Below are 16,786 nucleotides of genomic sequence, written 5' to 3'. Positions count from 1 at the left end.
CGGCTCAGACACCTGTATGCCGCCAGACACGGATTACACCTGGTGATCGGCGTGGACGGGCAGATCCACGGATCTGAGGATCAGACGGCCTACAGTGAGTCAGGATGATTTTATAAATAGTCATGAAGTTTTAAAAGGAACAAAGAGGAGACATTTAAATTCCTGCAGGTCAGGCTCAGGATTCATAAAGATAAAATATAAATTTAACAGCAAACCTGTACCAGTCCTGTTTTAACATCAGCCAGACGGGGAAACCAGCGGGGCCTCATGCTCTGATATATTTATTATAGGTGTGCAACAGGTATGAAGAATCTGTCTCAAATCTCAAATAAGGGGCCCAATGAGAGGAAAATAGCACTTAAAAAGATTTAAAGTGTTAGGAAAAGGTCCCTGAGTGACAGAGCCACATCCCTCAGAAAGCTCCAGAATGTCTGATAGAATGATTAGAAGCTGATGTTTGCTGAAAAACATTATCTAAGGAAAACCAGCTAAAATCATTGGATAGGTAAATGGCTGTGGTTAAACAGTGTTATGGCTGCTCAGGGCTTCCATACGTCATGGAAAGTTTTGCTACAGCTGTTTTTTTGTTTGTTTCTTTTTTGGCACAAATTTGCAACCCACTAATGGGCGCTGACCCTCCCAGTGTTAGAGGACATGGTGGTCTAACTGTTGGGGATTATCTATAGTCTTTGTAAGTGCATTAAATAATGATCTTTATGTCTAAAATCACTTTAAAGGACTAATACGTGTATTTTAAATGTAAACTATAAAACAGAATCAGAACAGATTCTGAGGACCCAGTCCCGGGGCCCATCATCAAGGTCTCAAAAATCCCCCAGATGTCCTCATGTCAGTCTGAGAGTATGGTAGACCCCTACAGAAGGACTGGAGCCGAGGTCTGGTGGAGGACTGAGTGGTAAACTGGACTGATGGATCCTGATGTCTGATCAGAGTCGGATAGGACACCGATAGGAGAACACATTTTTATTTTTCACCAGAGCATGCTCAGATATCAGGATGGAGGAGTCTGACTCTGGTACTCCTCTAGACCGGTCTGCATGAAAAAAGGCAAGGGTGGAATGTTTTATAAACTTTGATGATATCTTAAGAGGCAAGGGTGGAATGTTTTATAAACTTTGATGAAATCTTAAGAGGCAGGGATGGAATGTTTTATAAATTTTAATGATATCTTAAGAGGCAAGGGTGAATGTTTTTTAAATTTTGATGATATCTTGGGAGGCAAGGATGGAATGTTTTATAAACTTTGATGATATCTTAAGAGGCAAGGGTGGAATGCTTTATAAACTTTGATGAAATCTTAAAAGGCAGGGATGGAATGTTTTATAAACTTTGATGATATCTTAAGAGGCAGGGATGGAATGTTTTATAAACTTTGATGATATCTTAAGAGGCAGGGATGGAATGTTTTATAAACTTTGATGATATCTTAAGAGGCAAGGGTGGAATGTTTTATAAACTTTGATGATATCTTAAGAGGCAGGGATGGAATGTTTTATAAACTTTGATGAAATCTTAAAAGGCAGGGATGGAATGTTTTATAAACTTTGATGATATCTTAAGAGGCAGGGATGGAATGTTTTATAAACTTTGATTATATCTTAAGAGGCAGGGATGGAATGTTTTATAAACTTTGATGATATCTTAAGAGGCAGGGATGGAATGTTTTATAAACTTTGATTATATCTTAAGAGGCAGGGATGGAATGTTTTATAAACTTTGATTATATCTTAAGAGGCAAGGGTGGAATGTTTTATAAACTTTAATGAAATCTTAAGAGGCAAGGGTGGAATGTTTTATATACTTTGATGAAATCTTAAGAGGCAGGGATGGAATGTTTTATAAACTTTGATGATATCTTAAGAGGCAGGGATGGAATGTTTTATAAACTTTGATGATATCTTGGGAGGCAACGGAATGTTATTTGAATTTTGATGATATCTTAGGGATGGAATGTTGGTGAAGCTGGGGATGTTGGGGGTCTTTTCCCAAACCGTAGGCCAATGATCATCAACTGGCGGCCCGGGGGCCATATCAGGCCCCCTAAGCTTTCTGTCCAGCCCCCAGAAAGTCATTTAATTCATAAAAGGAGGGAAAGTAGATGCTGGCTTGTTAAATCCACCCCAAAAATGATTATTATTGAAATAGTTTTAGAATGACTTATTATTTGATCGTTCTTTTTAGAGATTTACTTGCCAGCCATTATTAGTAAAAACAAAAACTTTAAATAGGGTTAAAGTTGGCAGAAATGTTGCAAAAATGGACAGATAAAGTGGTGAAAGGGATTAAAGAGTGGAAAAAATGATCGATAAGTGGCAAAATGGGTTGTAGAGTGGCACAAAGGGACAAAAAATTGACAGGAGAAGTGGTGAAAAGAGGTTGAAATGTTGCAAATTAAATGGTGAAAGAGGAAAAGGGGGAAAGAAGTATCAAAAATGGGTCAAAAGTGGCAAAAAAAATGCAAGAAAATAATTTAAATGGGATAAAAAGTGGCAAAAATAGATAAAAGAGTAGCACAAAGGGGATAAAACATGCAGGAAAAGTGGTTTAAAAGGGATTAAGGGATGGCAAAAATCAGGTTAAATTATCAAAATGGGGCAGAGATATAGAGAAAATAACCTGGCACAGTAGTGTAAAGGTGATAAAGAGAGGCACACAGGGACAATAGTTCACAAGAAAGTTGCATAAAAGAAGCCAAAGAGTGGCATAATAGGTAAAAAAGGGCAAAAAATAGTTTGAAAGTGGCAAAAAATGATAAAAGAGTGACACAAAGGGGATAAAAATGCAGGAAAAGTGGTTCAAAAGGCATAAAAACATGTTGAAATATGTGTTAAAGAGGCAAAAAAGTATCAAAAAGGGATCAAAAGTGTCAAGAACGAGTGAATCCTGGTGCTACGTGGGCAGGCCTGCTGCTCACTAATCTGTTAATCAGACCAAAATATTGATCTCATTTTTGTCTATTTGAAAGTCCGGCCCTAGAGTTTCTGCTGAGACTAAATTTGGCCCTTGTGCAGATGTCATTGATGACCCCTGCCGTAGGCCATAGTCAGCAACTTTTGGAAAAGTGGGTGGAGCTAGCGCGAACTGGTCAGCTGTCAGTAGAACAACGTGCAGCTCTAGAACCCCGTATGAAATCATGCAGACTGTGATGATCTGTGATGGATGATCTGACCCGCAGGTCTACTGGAGATCCGGCCGGTGGATACGGGACGTGTGGTCATCAGAGGAGTCGCCACTGATCGGTTCCTGTGCATGGAGGGAGACGGGAGACTCTACTCATCGGTAAGACTAGATCCAGACTCAGAGACTGATGGTTAGAGTGGAGCAGTCTGACCAAAGATGAAATTCATCAGGTTATTTATGAAAAGATGCTGCTGAGGTCAGACAGGAAGGAGGAACCGGGTAAGATCAGGTCCAGGAAAGCCTCTCTGCACTCATTTTAATCCTGGTGTTCTCACATTAATCTGGATTCATTAAGGTTTATCATCACATGCACCTGCTCTGTTGTCACGTTCTCTGGGCTGAGAAAGTCCGCCCAGACCTCCTTCTCCCCAGCAACACTTTCCAGCTCCTTCTGAGGGATCCCGGGGCGTTCCCAGACCAGACAGGATATATAATCCCTCCAACACATTCTGGGTCTTCCCTGAGGTCGCCTTCCAGCTGTACGGGCCCAGAAGACCTTCAAGAGGGACCAAGGGGAGGCACCCAGGAGGATCCTGATCCCGTTCCTGAACCACTGCAAGCAGGGTTCCCCGCTAGTTCCCTCTGGGTGTCTGAACCTCCCTCTAAGGCAGAGCCCAGACCCCCTCTGGAGAAAATTCATTTCAGCCGCTGGTATCGGTGATCTTCGTCTTTTGGTCGTTACCCAGAGTTCATGACCCCAGGTGAAGGTTGGAGGTAGATGGACCGGTTTCCAGCTCAACTCCCTTTTTCCTGCAGTACCACTGAGGCTGCACCAGTCCGCCTGTCAATCTCACGCTCCCTTTGACCCTCACTGTGAGCAAGACCCTGAGATACCTGAAAACTGTTTTCTGGTGGAGAACCATGGCCTCAGACTTGGAGATGCTGACTCTCATCCAGACTGCTTCACCAACCCCAGAGCCTGCTGGAGCTCTCAAACTGAGGAAGCCAGCAGAACCACATTAATTGCAAAAAGGAGCAGTAGAATTCTGAGGTCCTGAACCAGAACCCCCCTCCCTCCTGCCTGCACTTTGGGATCCTGTCCATGGATACAGCAACAGAATGGATGAGAAGGGGCAGCCCTGGCAGAGACCAACGCGCTGCAGGAGAGCGTGGACACGACTCTGACTGTGACACGGGGGCCTGGTGGCTCGCTGCTGTCTGCTCTATGGCTGGAGTTACCACAGTCCTGAGACAGGAAAGGAACTGAGCCGTTTGATTGGATAATGGGGGGGTCTACACACCACCAAACGTAGGTTGATCATCAGACTCTGGTCAGTGCAACGTAGACGCCTTTAAGACTAAAAGTTGTTAAAAAGTCAAGTAATTATTCAGCAATGACTGCAGTGAGAGGCTGCTCCTTGACTGGAGGGTCTGCAGACCAATCAGAGCTAACACAGGTCAGTTGCACACATAAATTGGCAGCATTTCTGTTCTGGATCTCGGCCAACATATTTGTGCAATTTAGACTGTGTACAGGAGAGTGGCTGCAACTTTTGGTGATAAAAGCAGAACAATCATTCATTACTGGTGCTTCTGTTCTCTTATTTTATATTTAATTTTGGAATACCTATTGCTAATGTTTGATTCCTGCTGTCGGCCCTAGCAGCTGTAGAGGATTACTGAGGTAGAGGAGGAGGTGATAGCTAACCTCCTCTGCCCTGAAGCTCTGCAGGTAATCCTGAAATGAAAGCAGTGTTTAATACTGAGCTCCACAGAGAAGGTTTCTTCCTCCTTCCATGCAGCTGTCAGTGAAAGTGTGTGAAATAAAGAATCCAGGTTATGAAACAGTTTAGAGGATTCTGCAGCCTGGAGGCCAGCGCTGACCTGAGCTCTCAGTGTGTTGTTCATGTTGAGAAAACACTTGTTGCTCGTCAGCCTTTCTTTCAAACAGTGCCGGTTCATCAACCTTTGTCCGCCGTGCTGCAGCTAGGCTGGATGTTTGCAAAGAGAAAAAGCTGAATGAAAAGAGCCACAGCAGCAACAACAACCTTGGCCTCTGGCTGCTTCTCTGTGGCCAAAGCAAACAGTCACCCAGGAACTCGCAGCACCTTTTATGTCTGTTTTTTTCCTGTTTGATTAAAGGGGCTTTCCGCCTAAATCACTCTTTCTGTTGATAATCTGCTGCTGAGAAATCAGTGAAACTGATGTTATCATGCTCCTTTTACTGTTGAGTATGCTAACAGATCATGGCAACATGCAGAAAAGGTTCATGGATCTGCAGACTGTCAAATGGCCTTGGAGGCGTGGCCTCATTAGCGCCTCGCCATCACTAAACAAGTAAGTGTGAGGTTTAGAGCCATTATTTTACTGCTGGTTGGTTGGTTGGTTGGTTGGTTTCTTGGCTTCTTGGCTTCTTGGTTGGTTGTTAGTTATTTGTTGGTTGGTTGGTTGGTTTCTTGGCTTCTTGGCTTCTTGGTTTCTTGGTTGTTGTTAGTTATTTGTTGGTTGGTTGGTTGGATGGTTGGTTGGTTGGTTTCTTGGTTGGTTGGTTTCTTTGTCGGTTGGTTGGTTGGTTGGTTGGTTGGTTGGTTGGTTTCTTGGCTTCTTGGTTTCTTGGTTGTTGTTAGTTATTTGTTGGTTGGTTGGTTGGTTTCTTTGTTGGTTGGTTGGTTGGTTGGTTGTTGGTTGGTTGGTTGGTTGGTTGGTTGGTTGGTTTCTTGGCTTCTTGGTTTCTTGGTTGGTTGTTAGTTATTTGTTGGTTGGTTGGTTGGTTGGTTGGTTTCTTGGTTCGTTGGTTGGTTGGTTTCTTGGTTGGTTGTTTCTTGGTTTCTTTGTTGGTTTCTTGGTTGGTTGGTTGGTTTCTTGGTTTCTTGGTTGGTTTTTTGGTTGGTTGGTTGGTTGGTTTCTTTGTTGGTTTCTTGGTTGGTTGTTGGTTTCTTTCTTGGTTTCTTGGTTGGTTGGTTTCTTTCTTGCTTTCTTGGTTGGTTGGTTTCTTGGTTGGTTGGTTGGTTTCTTGATTGGTTTCTTGGTTGTTTGGTTGGTTTCTTGGTTTCTAGGTTGGGTTCTTGGTTTCTTGGTTGTTTCTTTGTTGGTTTCTTGGTTGGTTGGTTGGTTTCTTGGTTGGTTGGTTGGTTTCTTGGTTTCTTGGTTGTTTCTTTGTTGGTTTCTTGGTTGGTTGGTTGGTTTCTTGGTTGGTTTCTTGGTTTCTTGGTTGTTTCTTTGTTGGTTTCTTGGTTTCTTGGTTGGTTTCTTGGTTTCTTGGTTGTTTTTTTGTTGGTTTCTTGGTTGGTTGGTTGGTTGGTTAGTTTCTTGGTTTCTTGGATGGTTTCTTGCTTCGTTGGTTGGTTTCTTGGTTGTCAGTTATTTGTTTCTTTGTTTGTTGGTTGGTTGGTTGGTTTCTTGGTTGGTTGGTTTCTTGGCTTCTTGGCTTGTTGGTTTCTTGGTTGGTTTTTTGGTTTCTTTGTTGGTTGGTTTGTTTCTTGGTTGGTTGGTTGGTTGGTTGGTTTCTTGGTTTCTTGGTTGTTTCTTTGTTGGTTTCTTGGTTGGTTGGTTGGTTTCTTTGTTGGTTTCTTTGTTTCTTGGTTGGTTGGTTTGTTTCTTGGTTTCTTTGTTGTTTCTTTGTTGGTTTCTTGGTTGGTTGGTTTGTTTCTTGATTTCTAGGTTGGTTTCCAGGTTGGTTGGTATGTTTCTTTGTTGGTTTCTTGGTTGGTTTGTTTGTTTCTTGGTTTCTAGGTTGGTTTCCAGGTTGGTTGGTTTGTTTTTTGGTTTCTAGGTTGGTTTTCTGCTGGTTTCTGGTTGGTTTCAGGCCGGCTCTGGTTGGTTGGTTTGGTTTCTGGTTGGTCAGGTTTGGTTTGTTCTGGTCAGGTTGGTCGGCCTTGGTTTGTTTCTTGGTTTCTAGGTTGTTTCTTTGTTGGTTTCCAGGTTGGTTGGTTTGTTTCTTGGTGTCTAGGTTGGTTTCTTGGTTGGTTGGTTTGTTTCTTGGTTTCTTGGTTGTTTCTTTGTTGGTTTCCAGGTTGGTTGGTTTGTTTCTTGGTGTCTAGGTTGGTTTCTTGGTTGGTTGGTATGTTTCTTGGTTTCTTGGTTGTTTCTTTGTTGGTTTCCAGGTTGGTTGGTTGGTTTGTTTCTTGGTTTCTTGGTTGTTTCTTTGTTGGTTTCTTGGTTGGTTGGTTTGTTTCTTGGTTTCTAGGTTGGTTTCTTGGTTTTTTTGGTTGGTTTCTTGGTTTCTTGGTTGGTTTCTTGGTTGTTTCTTTGTTGGTTTCTTGGTTGGTTGGTTTGTTTCTTGGTTTCTTGGTTGTTTCTTTGTTGGTTTCTTGGTTGGTTGGTATGTTTCTTGGTTTCTTGGTTGTTTCTTTGTTGGTTTCTTGGTTGGTTGGTTTGTTTCTTGGTTTCTAGGTTGGTTTCTTGGTTGGTTGGTTTGTTTCTTGGTTTCTTGGTTGTTTCTTTGTTGGTTTCTTGGTTGGTTGGTTTGTTTCTTGGTTTCTAGGTTGGTTTCTTGGTTGGTTGGTTGTATTCTTTGTTGGTTTCTTGGTTTCTTTGTTGGTTTCTTGGTTTGTTGGTTTGTTTGTTTTTTTTTCTTTGGTTGGTTTCTTGGTTGGTTTGTTTCTTGGTTGGTTGGTTTGTTTCTTTTTGTTTTTTGGTTTTGTTCTTGGTTTCTGGTTTCTTGGTGGTTTGTTTCTGGTTTCTTTGGTTTGGTTTGTTCTGGTGGTTTCGGTTGGTTGGTTGGTTTCTTTGTTGGTGGTTTGTCTGGTGGTCGTTTCTTTGTTTGTTTCTTGGTTTCTAGGTTGGTTTCTTGGTTTTTTGGTTGGTTTCTTGGTTTTTTGGTTGGTTTCTTGGTTTCCTTGTTGGTTTCTTGGTTGTTTTGTTGGTTTCTTGGTTCGTTGGTTGGTTTCTTTGTTGGTTTCTTGGTTTGTTGGTTGGTTTCTTTGTTGGTTTCTTGGTTTCTTTGTTGGTTTCTTGGTTGGTTGGTTTGTTTCTTGGTTTCTTGGTTGTTTCTTTGTTGGTTTCTTGGTTGGTTGGTTTGTTTCTTAGTTTCTAGGTTGGTTTCCAGGTTGGTTGGTTTGTTTCTTGGTTTCTTGGTTGTTTCTTTGTTGGTTTCTTTGTTGGTTTGTTTGTTGGTTGGTTGGTTTCTTGGTTGGTTGCTTTGTTTCTTGGTTTCTTTGTCGGTTTCTTTGTTGGTTGGTTGGTTGGTTTGTTTCTTGGTTTCTTTGTTGGTTGGTTGGTTGGTTTCTAGGTTGGTTGGTTGGTTGGTTTCTTTGTTGGTTTTCTTTGTTGGTTGGTTAGTTTCTTTGTTCGTTGGTATGTTTCTTGGTTTCTTGGTTGTTACTGTGTTGGTTTCTTGGTTGGTTTCTTTGTTGGTTTCTTTGTTGGTTGGTTGGTTGGTTTCTTTGTTGGTTGGTTGTTTGGTTTCTTTGTTGGTTTCTTTGTTGGTTGGTTGGTTGGTTTCTTTGTTGGTTGGTTGGTTTCTTTGTTGGTTTCTTTGTTGGTTGGTTGGTTGGTTTCTTTGTTGGTTTCTTTGTTGGTTGGTTGGTTTCTTTGTTGGTTGGTATGTTTCTTGGTTTCTTGGTTGTTTCTTTGTTGGTTTCTTTGTTGGTTTCTTGTTGGTTGGTTGGTTGGTTTCTTTGTTGGTTGGTTGGTTGGTTTCTTTGTTGGTTTGTTTGTTGGTTGGTTGGTTTCTTGGTTGGTTGCTTTGTTTCTTGGTTTCTTTGTCGGTTTCTTTGTTGGTTGGTTGGTTGGTTTGTTTCTTGGTTTCTTTGTTGGTTGGTTGGTTGGTTTCTTTGTTGTTTGGTTGGTTGGTTTCTTTGTTGGTTTCTTTGTTGGTTGGTTGGTTTCTTTGTTGGTTGGTATGTTTCTTGGTTTCTTGGTTGTTTCTTTGTTGGTTTCTTGGTTGGTTGGTTTGTTTCTTGATTTCTAGGTTGGTTTCCAGGTTGGTTGGTATGTTTCTTTGTTGGTTTCTTGGTTGGTTTGTTTGTTTCTTGGTTTCTAGGTTGGTTTCCAGGTTGGTTGGTTTGTTTTTTGGTTTCTAGGTTGGTTTCTTGGTTGGTTGGTTTGTTTCTTGGTTTCTAGGTTGGTTTCTTGGTTGGTTGGTTTGTTTCTTGGTTTCTAGGTTGGTTTCTTTGTTGGTTGGTTTGTTTCTTGGTTTCTAGGTTGTTTCTTTGTTGGTTTCTTGGTTGGTTGGTTTGTTTCTTGGTTTCTAGGTTGGTTTCTTGGTTGGTCGGTTTGTTTCTTGGTTTCTAGGTTGGTTTCCAGGTTGGTTGGTTTGTTTCTTGGTTTCTAGGTTGGTTTCCAGGTTGGTTGGTTTGTTTCTTGGTTTCTAGGTTGGTTTCTTGGTTGGTTTGTTTGTTTCTTGTTTTCTAGGTTGTTTCTTTGTTGGTTTCCGGGTTGGTTGGTTTGTTTCTTGGTGTCTAGGTTGGGTTCTTGATTGGTTGTTTGTTTCTTGGTTTCTTGGTTGTTTCTTTGTTGGTTTCCAGGTTGGTTGGTTTGTTTCTTGGTTTCTAGGTTGGTTTCTTGGTTTTTTTGGTTGGTTTCTTGGTTGGTTTCTTGGTTGTTTCTTTGTTGGTTTCTTGGTTGGTTGGTTTGTTTCTTGGTTTCTTGGTTGTTTCTTTGTTGGTTTCTTGGTTGGTTGGTATGTTTCTTGGTTTCTTGGTTGTTTCTTTGTTGGTTTCTTGGTTTCTTTGTTGGTTTCTTGGTTGGTTGGTTTGTTTCTTGGTTTCTAGGTTGGTTTCTTGGTTGGTTGGTTTGTTTCTTGGTTTCTTGGTTGTTTCTTTGTTGGTTTCTTGGTTGGTTGGTTTGTTTCTTGGTTTCTAGGTTGGTTTCTTGGTTGGTTGGTTGGTTGGTTTCTTTGTTGGTTTCTTGGTTTCTTTGTTGGTTTCTTGGTTGGTTGGTTTGTTTCTTGGTTTCTTTGTTGTTTCTTTGTTGGTTTCTTGGTTGGTTGGTTTGTTTCTTGGTTTCTAGGTTGGTTTCTTGGTTGGTTGGTATGTTTCTTGGTTTCTTGGTTGTTTCTTTGTTGGTTTCTTGGTTGGTTTGTTTGTTTCTTGGTTTCTAGGTTGGTTTCCAGGTTGGTTGGTTTGTTTTTTGGTTTCTAGGTTGGTTTCTTGCTGGTTGTTTGGTTCTGTTTTCTTTGTTGGTTTCTTTGTTGGTTTGTTGGTCTTGGTTTCTTGGTTTGGTTTCTAGGTTGGTTTCTTGGTTGGTTGGTTTGTTTCTAGGTTTCTTGGTTGTTTCTTTGTTGGTTTCTTGGTTGGTTGGTTTGTTTCTTGGTTTCTTGGTTGTTTCTTTGTTGGTTTCTTGGTTGGTTGGTTTGTTTCTTGGTTTCTAGGTTGGTTTCTTGGTTGGTTGGTTGGTTTCTTGGTTTTTTTGGTTGGTTTCTTGGTTTCCTTGTTGGTTTCTTGGTTGTTTTGTTGGTTTCTTGGTTCGTTGTTTGGTTTCTTTGTTGGTTTCTTTGTTGGTTTCTTTGTTGGTTTGTTTGTTGGTTGGTTGGTTTCTTGGTTGGTTGCTTTGTTTCTTGGTTTCTTTGTCGGTTTCTTTGTTGGTTGGTTGGTTGGTTTCTTTGTTGGTTTCTTTGTTGGTTGGTTGGTTGGTTTCTTTGTTGGTTTCTTTGTTGGTTGGTTAGTTTCTTTGTTCGTTGGTATGTTTCTTGGTTTCTTGGTTGTTTCTTTGTTGGTTTCTTGGTTGGTTTCTTTGTTGGTTTCTTTGTTGGTTGGTTGGTTGGTTTCTTTGTTGGTTGGTTGGTTGGTTTCTTTGTTGGTTTCTTTGTTGGTTGGATGGTTGGTTTCTTTGTTGGTTGGTGGGTTTCTTTGTTGGTTTCTTTGTTGGTTGGTTGGTTGGTTTCTTTGTTGGTTGGTTGGTTTCTTTGTTGGTTTCTTTGTTGGTTGGTTGGTTTCTTTGTTGGTTGGTATGTTTCTTGGTTTCTTGGTTGTTTCTTTGTTGGTTTCTTTGTTGGTTTCTTTGTTGTGTCTTGTTGGTTGGTTGGTTGGTTTCTTTGTTGGTTTCTTTGTTGGTTTGTTTGTTGGTTGGTTGGTTTCTTGGTTGGTTGCTTTTTTTCTTGGTTTCTTTGTCGGTTTCTTTGTTGGTTGGTTGGTTGGTTTCTTTGTTGGTTTCTTTGTTGGTTGGTTGGTTGGTTTCTTTGTTGGTTGGTTGGTTGGTTTCTTTGTTGGTTTCTTTGTTGGTTGGTTGGTTTCTTTGTTGGTTGGTATGTTTCTTGGTTTCTTGGTTGTTTCTTTGTTGGTTTCTTTGTTGGTTTCTTGTTGGTTGGTTGGTTGGTTGGTTGGTTTCTTTGTTGGTTTCTTTGTTGGTTGGTTGGTTGGTTTCTTGGTTCCAGCAGAATAAATTCTCATTAATTACAGGTCAGGGATTTCTCTGCTCCAGTTTCTTTCTCATTGGCTAAAACTGCTCTGGGCTGTTTTTCCTTGCATGATGAAGACTAGCGTTAGAAAAAGATCTTTGGAGATCAACATTTTTCATCAGGACAGTTAAACTGGACTACATTAGCAGGACTGCTGGAAGTTCACAACCATGATATACTCCAGTGTGAGGTCTAACTGTTTCCTCATCAGTATACGTTCAGCCCTTTAACGTATTGATAAGGCGTTCATATTTTAGGTAAACGTTAATGATTGGATCAACATGAGTGTTTAACATTTATATTCATTTTACAGTTTGGCTGATGACATTTGTTCAGAGAATAAATGTTCTGACCAGAGGGACTTTTTATTGACTAAAACCGGACTAAAACCTTTCATTGACCAACAGGGGACCAAAAATTAAATTAAAAAGGTTAAGAGTAAATCCCCAAAGTAACCGCGGTCTGCTCTGAGGTTGTCAAAGTTGGATCTGCAGACGGCGGCTAAAATCCTGGAAGAACTCATTCAACAGTCACTCAGAGCTTTTATCAGGACAGTCCTACAAAGACCTGATTATTTTTAGGTTTTTACCAATAAAACAAGTTTAATCAGCATTGATTTTGACAGTAATGTGTCACTTTCATGGTGCAGGTCTGGGGGCGGAGCTTAAATGTATATATTTATATATAAAGAGAGATCTGGTTTGTCGGGTTTAAAAAAACTGTTAAAAAGTAAAGAACCTGAACCCGTACCCCTAACCAGAGACCTCTGTGAGCGGCTCTCCTCGGTGAGCTCCGAAACATTCTCACTCATGATATCTCCTGTCGTCCACAGATCGCCTACAGCAGAGAAAACTGCACCTTCAGGGAGCAGATCCTACCAGACGGGTACAACGTCTACGTCTCTGAGGGGCACGGAGTCCTGCTCAGTCTGGGAAACCACCGGCAGCGACTGCAGGGTCGGGACCGAGGCGTCCCTGCTCTGGCCCAGTTCCTCCCCAGGATCAGTACCCTGGAGCAGGCCCCCCCCCCCGGACCGGGCATCCCCGAGGAGCCCGGGCAGAGTTTTTATCTACAAGAGGAACCCATGGACTCCATGGACCCGTTCAGGAAGCTGTCTCAGATCATCCACAGTCCCAGCTTCCACAAAAGATGAGACGGACGCTGCCACACTCCTGGAGACAGATGTGACCTGGGGTGAAACCGCACACTCCGCTGCAGGTTGTAGAGCCGAGGAGGCTGAAGAACGGATGCAGTGACATCCTTCAGAGCCGGGGTCCTCCTGAGGCGTGCTACAGAGGGAGGAGTCAAAGCTGTACTGAGAAACCAGCCTAAAGTTTACTAAGACCACGCCCACGGCGCCGAGCGAAGGATGGAATGGCGTCTAAAGAAGAGGAAGGCGACAGAGTTAGAAAATGAGAGGACAGAAAGACATGAAGTAATCAGGCCCAGGTTCCGGTGTGTTCTAAAAGACAGAACTGTATGAGTGAAGAGTCCTGCAGAGTCCTCCATAGTTCCTAAAACAAAGGTTGGTTATTGTTCTACAGGCTGGACCACGAGGACTTCAGACTTTGGTTTTCTAAAGAGAGAAGACAAAACTTTAGGGTTTTTATAAAGTTATGACAATGATAAATATACTGTTTAAATATCCTCCACGTCTCTGTGTCCCTGTCTTTCTCTTCTTGTTGGTCTGTCTGAAGCAGATTCATGGGGGTGGGGGTGTAGATGGTATACGGGTCATTCAGGAAGTACTCAGACCTCCTTCCCTCTTCCTGATGCTACTGCTGTTTGAATCCATTCTTATTCATCTCTCTCATCATGACAACAAGACAGAACTCTAGAAACGTCTGCAGATTTACTAAACTTTAAAAACCCTGAAACATCACATCAAGGCTCTGAGCCTCCAGTCCTTCTGGATTAGACCAGCAGGCTTGGACCTGGGCTCTTCTTAGATAGTCCTCCCCAGCTCAGTCAGGCTGGATGAGGACCGTCGGTGGAAAGACATTTTCAGGTCTCTCCAGAGATACTGGACAGGGTTCAGGTCAGGGATCTGGGGATCCAGATCTGGAGATCTGTAGGACAATCAGAGTGGTCCCACTTCCTGTGTTGTCCTGTTGGTGGTCTTAGAGTCATTGTTATGTTGGAAAGTGAACCTTCTGCCCAGTCTGAGGTCCTGGATCAGGTTTTCATTGAGGATATATCTGTACTTTGCTCAACTCAGCTATCCCTCAACCCTGATCAGAGCAGCTGCTGAGAAACACCCCCACAGCATGATGCTGCTGAGAAGCATCCCCACAGCATGATGCTGCTGAGAAGCATCCCCACAGCATGATGCTGCTGAGAAGCATCCCCACAGCATGATGCTGCCACTACCATGTTCCACTGCTGGGGCGGTGATGAGCGGTTCCTGGTTTCCTCCAGACAGAACGTTCAGAGCGGAGCTGAACAGATGAATCTTGGTTTCATCAGACCGGAGAATCTGGTCTTTCTCAGTCTCAGAGTCCTTCAGGAACTTTTTACAAACTCATAATTATAAATGTGTGTACCCCAGGAGTGTGACGAGACACTTCTCTCATGAGACGAGACGAGATTTTACACTTTTTTTAATTATGGAAAAAATACATGGGTGGATAATAATATTATCCACAGATGAGTGTGTGTGCTAATGTGTGTGTGTTGGTGAGTGAGTGTGTGTCTGTCTGCTGTCAGACAACAAACAGGGCGCGTTTAACTGAAGCTCTAACTTTGCTTGTTGGAGCTAACAGTGGACTCTATGGCGCTCAGAGTTAGTTTAGCCGTTTACCGCTGCAGTCGCGCTATAAGCTTCTGTCTGAGCACACGTGCAGCCAGCAGCTGATGGATGTGTGACTGACAGACGGAGAGACGAGAAGAAGACACGAGGAAGCCGCGACTCAAAGTTACAAAGTCACAGACGGCGGCACTACGAGTGAGTCTGCGCGCATACACGAGCTAAATAAACGCTGTATTCTCCTCATGGAGACCGCACAGCTCATCAGTTCACACCGTTATGACGACGCACAGGCGGATCATGTACGGCCCAAGTAGCGCACGCCAGGGGTGGGGGAGGGGTCATCCTAATGGATACCGGATCAGCTCCGTTTCCTCATTAGCTCTCTCACCAACAGTTTAAAGTGTCCAGGAAATGTGTGTGATGTTTTATAACTTCCAGTTTGGTATTGTCTTCTGTAAGGAGAGCTGCTGCTCCAAGCGTCCGCGCAATATTGATCTCACCAGACTGATTTTTCCACGACGAGAAATGTCATGTTGTTTTGATCGCGAGATCTCGTCACACCCCTAGTGTACACACACACACACACACACACACACACACACACAGCCGCTGTAAACTGGACTGGTCCACAACATTCCAACATTCACTGAGAGTGATGTCAGACCTGAGCCCTGATCATCAGGATTTAAACAAAAACACCCTGAAACATTTCCCTCTGTTCATCTTTGTGAGGGAAATCAGGGCAAAAATCAACTTTTCAGGATAACCTGATCTTCCTCCTCATGTTTCATTGGTGTAGAGGGCAAGTGTTAGGGTGGAGCCCCCATGTGGCTTTAATGTGAACTGCAGACATAAATGTAGGCAATAATAATAAAAACGGGACCTAACAGAGATGAATGGACTCCTGTAACCCACCCAGGAGGGGCGGATCAGGACCCAGACCCTGGGGATAAGTGTACTCTAGAGAATTAAGATCCATCTTTACTCTAGTTATGACTTTATGTTTATCCTGATAATGTATTATATTTTATCCTAAGGCAGGGGTGTCAAACTCAAGGCCCAGGGGCCAAATCCGGCCCATGGAACAATCATATCCGGCCCGCAGTATCCTGTCATATTTGTACCATAACTGGCCCACCAGTATGAGCTCTGCAGATTTACTCCAGTATAAAAATGTGAACCTCAACTTGATCATTGAAAATATCCCCATTAAGCCATAAAAATATGAAAAAGTAAAGAGAAAGAAAGATTTCATAAATAGTCAAGAATGTGGGGAAAGAAATTAATCTGCGTTTTCATTTCATATTTTCAATTTTGCATCTCAAGATTACGACTCAAACTTATGATGCTGACTCTTCATTTCATACTTTAACCTTTCAACTCAGAATTTGGATTTAATATGTCACATTATTATCTTTTACATTCCCAATTTTAAATTTGAAGTCATATTTTGACCTTTTCAACTCCTTATTTTGGCTTTTTAAGCCCTTATTTTGACTTTAAAACTCATGATTTCAAATTATTCATCTTATATTTTGACATTTAAATCAATAATTTTTACTTTTTATATCATATTTAGACCTTTTAGACTCCCAATTTTAAATTTAAGTAATGTTTTTTCATTTTTTTAGTCATTATTTTGAATTCTAGCTCATATTTTGACATTTTTAACTCCTAATTTTGGGTTTTTAGTCCCATATTTTGATCAATCAGACTCACAAAAAAAAAATTTAAGTCATATTTTGACCTTTAAACTCATGATTTTAAATTTGGTCTCATATTTTGACCTTTCAAACTTATGAGTTCAACTCATAAGTGAGTTCCTCATAAATTTGCTCCTTAAAAACATTATTTTCTATTTTTAATATCATGTTCTGATCTTTGAAACTATTAAATTGTCATTTTTTCTCAGATTTGAGCCTCTAAACTTATCTGTTTACTTTTTTTGAATTACCAAATGATTTGTCATCAGTGCTGTTTCTTCATATTTCGTTGAATTTTTTCCTGGTGAAAATGAGGTTGACAGTTCTGGTTAAAGGTTGACCCTGTTGGGCCCTCAGCTCAGACCTGAATCCAGAATCCGGCCCCTGCTGTGACTGAGTTTGACCCCCCTGTCCTAGGGGAAAGTAATCAGAACAAAAGAACAGAAATACAGAAAATAAAATGTATTCATTCACTGATTCTGATAATCTTATTCTAACACAATAATTAAACAAGTCCATCAATACAGCAGATGATATAGAGAAACCTACCATTATTTAAAACCTCTGTGTGTGACAACAGTTTTCACCACAGTTAAAATGTCAGAATAAGAAAATCATCTAACCTTCAATTTCAGATGAAAACAAAGATGAGCTAAGACAGAAAACAGCTGATTTATGACGTTTATAAACATCACTGTGGGCCGTTGAAGGGTTAATGTTGGTGTAGTTCCTCGTCTGTGCCTGTAGATGGTGCTGTTTACTCTCTTCAATGATCTGATTGGCTCAGATCTCCTCTCTTCCTTCAGTTACTGAGTCCTGATGCTGACTGATCACTGATTAGAGTGAATGTATTGA

The 16,786-nt window shown here is 41.6% G+C and overlaps 1 protein-coding gene across 1 annotated transcript in view; it reads left to right on the top strand.

Moving 5' to 3' along the window:
* fgf19 (fibroblast growth factor 19) overlaps positions 1–13,062 on the top strand; it is a 13,204-nt gene extending 142 nt beyond the window's left edge. The window contains exons 1-3 of the mRNA XM_041793384.1: positions 1–94; positions 3,197–3,300; positions 12,312–13,062. The exon at positions 1–94 is cut by the window's left edge and continues 142 nt beyond it. Of these exons, the coding sequence (XP_041649318.1) occupies positions 1–94; positions 3,197–3,300; positions 12,312–12,632 (519 nt within the window). The 3' untranslated portion in view covers positions 12,633–13,062. The remainder of the gene's footprint in view (positions 95–3,196; positions 3,301–12,311) is intronic.
* Positions 13,063–16,786: the final 3,724 nt, after the last annotated feature.

Source organism: Cheilinus undulatus, linkage group 1 (assembly GCF_018320785.1).
Source record: "Cheilinus undulatus linkage group 1, ASM1832078v1, whole genome shotgun sequence".
Classification (NCBI taxonomy): domain Eukaryota; kingdom Metazoa; phylum Chordata; class Actinopteri; order Labriformes; family Labridae; genus Cheilinus; species Cheilinus undulatus.
Note: the sequence above shows the minus strand (reverse complement) of the source record. Positions and strands in the feature narration are given on the sequence as shown.